The sequence below is a fragment of the Myotis brandtii genome, unplaced genomic scaffold (assembly GCF_000412655.1).
Source record: "Myotis brandtii unplaced genomic scaffold, ASM41265v1 scaffold140, whole genome shotgun sequence".
Classification (NCBI taxonomy): Eukaryota; Metazoa; Chordata; class Mammalia; order Chiroptera; family Vespertilionidae; genus Myotis; species Myotis brandtii.
The window spans coordinates 3,055,053-3,057,201 of NW_005355000.1; the positions used below are offsets into that span (position 1 = coordinate 3,055,053).

A 2,149-nucleotide genomic window follows, 5' to 3' on the forward strand; every position below is an offset into this window, starting at 1 on the left:
AAGATTATTAATTGTGTCTCTTTCACGTGTATTTAGGTGCTTTTCAAACTGCTGCCTTTGTGCTAGGTCAACAGGACAAGCGAGTCTGCATGCACTCCCGTTAAAGTGACTCTCCATTCCTTAGAGTTCCATGATTTTCCTGGATGTAATCCCCACTGGTTTTCAAAGCAAGATATTTTGGCAGCTTGTCTCTGTAGAGCAGGACCCAGGATTTGGGGGTGCTTGATGTGGGACACGAACCCTTGCTTCTTTTTTTTTTTTTTTTGTACTTGGGCCTTTTATTACAAGCACTCTCTATTAACACAGGAAGAGAGTAGAATGCATCAAACAGATTACAAGGCGGTTCATCATTCATCTTTGACTATACGCATTACAAGTGATTTTGTAAAAAGTCCTATGCAGAAATAGGGCATAAGTTTTACTGTAAACCTTTCACTGAAAGTATACAAATGTGATCTAGTTCTCAAATTATAAAATGAAACTTCTCCCAACTCATAGTCCAGAAAAATGCCTATCCATTCCCAGTTGCCTGAATCCCACGTGACAGATGTATTTGCCCAGAACTGAAGCTGCCAGCAGCCATTTCTTGGGGATGGTGGCATAGGAGCATTCTTGGGGAAAGATTCCTTACACACGCCTAAGGACCAGGCCCCTGTGCCTCTTACTTCTACCTGCCAAAAATGCCTGCCAGCATCAAATCCCTTAGTACTCAGGACAGCTGGGTAAGAAGTGCGTGCCTGAAGATTCTGAAGACCAAATGATGTCCTATAGGACACACTTTTTCTATCTCTTGAGATAATGAGACTTGGATGGGCTGTTTCAGGATCCAGTGTCAAATCTACCTGAAATGTGTTGATCATTTTATGCAGGCCCAAATAATGTGGGGGGAGAGAGCAACTCTCCTTTAATTCATATAAAAAGATGGCGGGGGTCTCTTGGTTATCATACCTGTTGTGGATACTTTCAATACCAGTGAGTAAATCCACGTCTGTCTGCAAACACTTACTGATAATATCACTAAGCTGACTGTTTAATATGGAGCTGTGGTTTGATATTTGGTTTTTCTCTTCCATTAATTTTTCTTCAACATTTGTTGTTTCAGTTAGCAAACTGATAAGCATTGCATTCTGTTCCTTTTCCAAAAAATTTTTAAGTTGTTTAACTTCAGAGTGCAATTCATTCTTTTGATGTTCTATCCTCTGTCTCAATTCAAAACATTTTGACACTTGCATTTCTGACCGATTTTCAGTATCTTTAATCTGCTCGCTCAAGGACTCAATATAGCTCTTGAGCTTCCTCCTGTGAGTAGCTGCAGCTTCTTCAACGGGCATCAGGGGGTGATCCCCGTGATCAGAGGAGACCCTGCAGCACTGGGCAAACAGCTGCAGGTCCTTCTCACAGAACAGGGCCAGACCTTCACGGTGCTTCTTACACAGGGGTTCCTCTTGCCTTTTCCTCTTTCCCCTCATGCCGGGAATCTGCTGAACAATCTCAGTCATGTGACACAATTGGATGTTGCTCTTCAAACTCCTGTCAGGGCAGTGGTGGAGGCAGACAGGGCAGGGAAAGGTGCCCTGTAGACCTTCCCACTGCTGGTGGATGCAGGAGGAACAGAAGTTGTGCCCACACTCAGTGGTCACTGGGTCTCTCAGGTAATCCAGGCAGATGGGACAGCTGGCCATTGTGCAGGGAGGGTGTCTGTCCCAAGACAGTCTCCTCAGTCCGTGTGATCCTCCAGGAGTGAGGAAAAGTGAGAAGCTGAGGTCTGCTCAGGCCTCCCTCCCTGTGGAAGCCACTAGGAGTTTCTAAGAAGAGTTCCAGCCACCAGCTGTAGTCCAGTCTTCTTGTCGCCCTCTCCTGTATTTAACACCACTTTGCACAAGGGATGTAGAGTGCTCCTGGTCAAAAACCAAGCACAATCCAAGTCATATGTGGTTTCTGGAGCCTGCTCCTTTGAGTGAGTCCCTGAAGAGTGTCTCCAAGAAGAGTTTCTGAAGCCAGTCTCCTACCCGTTAAATGCTTAGTAATGTGAGCCTGGCCTATATATACCATTAGGAGGATTAATCTCTTTAAGACCTCACCCACCAAAGGCTCCTCCTTCCAGGTGGGACTTGTGGGAAAGGGTGGTACTACGATGATGTTTATTTTT

The 2,149-nt window shown here is 45.0% G+C and overlaps 1 protein-coding gene across 1 annotated transcript; it reads right to left on the reverse strand.

Annotated features, from left to right (window-relative positions):
• Positions 1-347: 347 nt before the first annotated feature.
• LOC102239882 (putative tripartite motif-containing protein 75) lies at positions 348-1,682 on the reverse strand. Its single transcript, XM_005860807.1, has one exon. The coding sequence runs from the start codon at positions 1,680-1,682 to the stop codon at positions 348-350; it is 1,335 nt and encodes a 444-aa protein (XP_005860869.1).
• Positions 1,683-2,149: the final 467 nt, after the last annotated feature.

Bases quoted from the DNA above. Each gene is read 5' to 3' on its own strand.
- LOC102239882 (XM_005860807.1), bottom strand. From the start codon at position 1,682: ATGGCCAGCTGTCCCATCTGCCTGGATTACCTGAGAGACCCAGTGACC.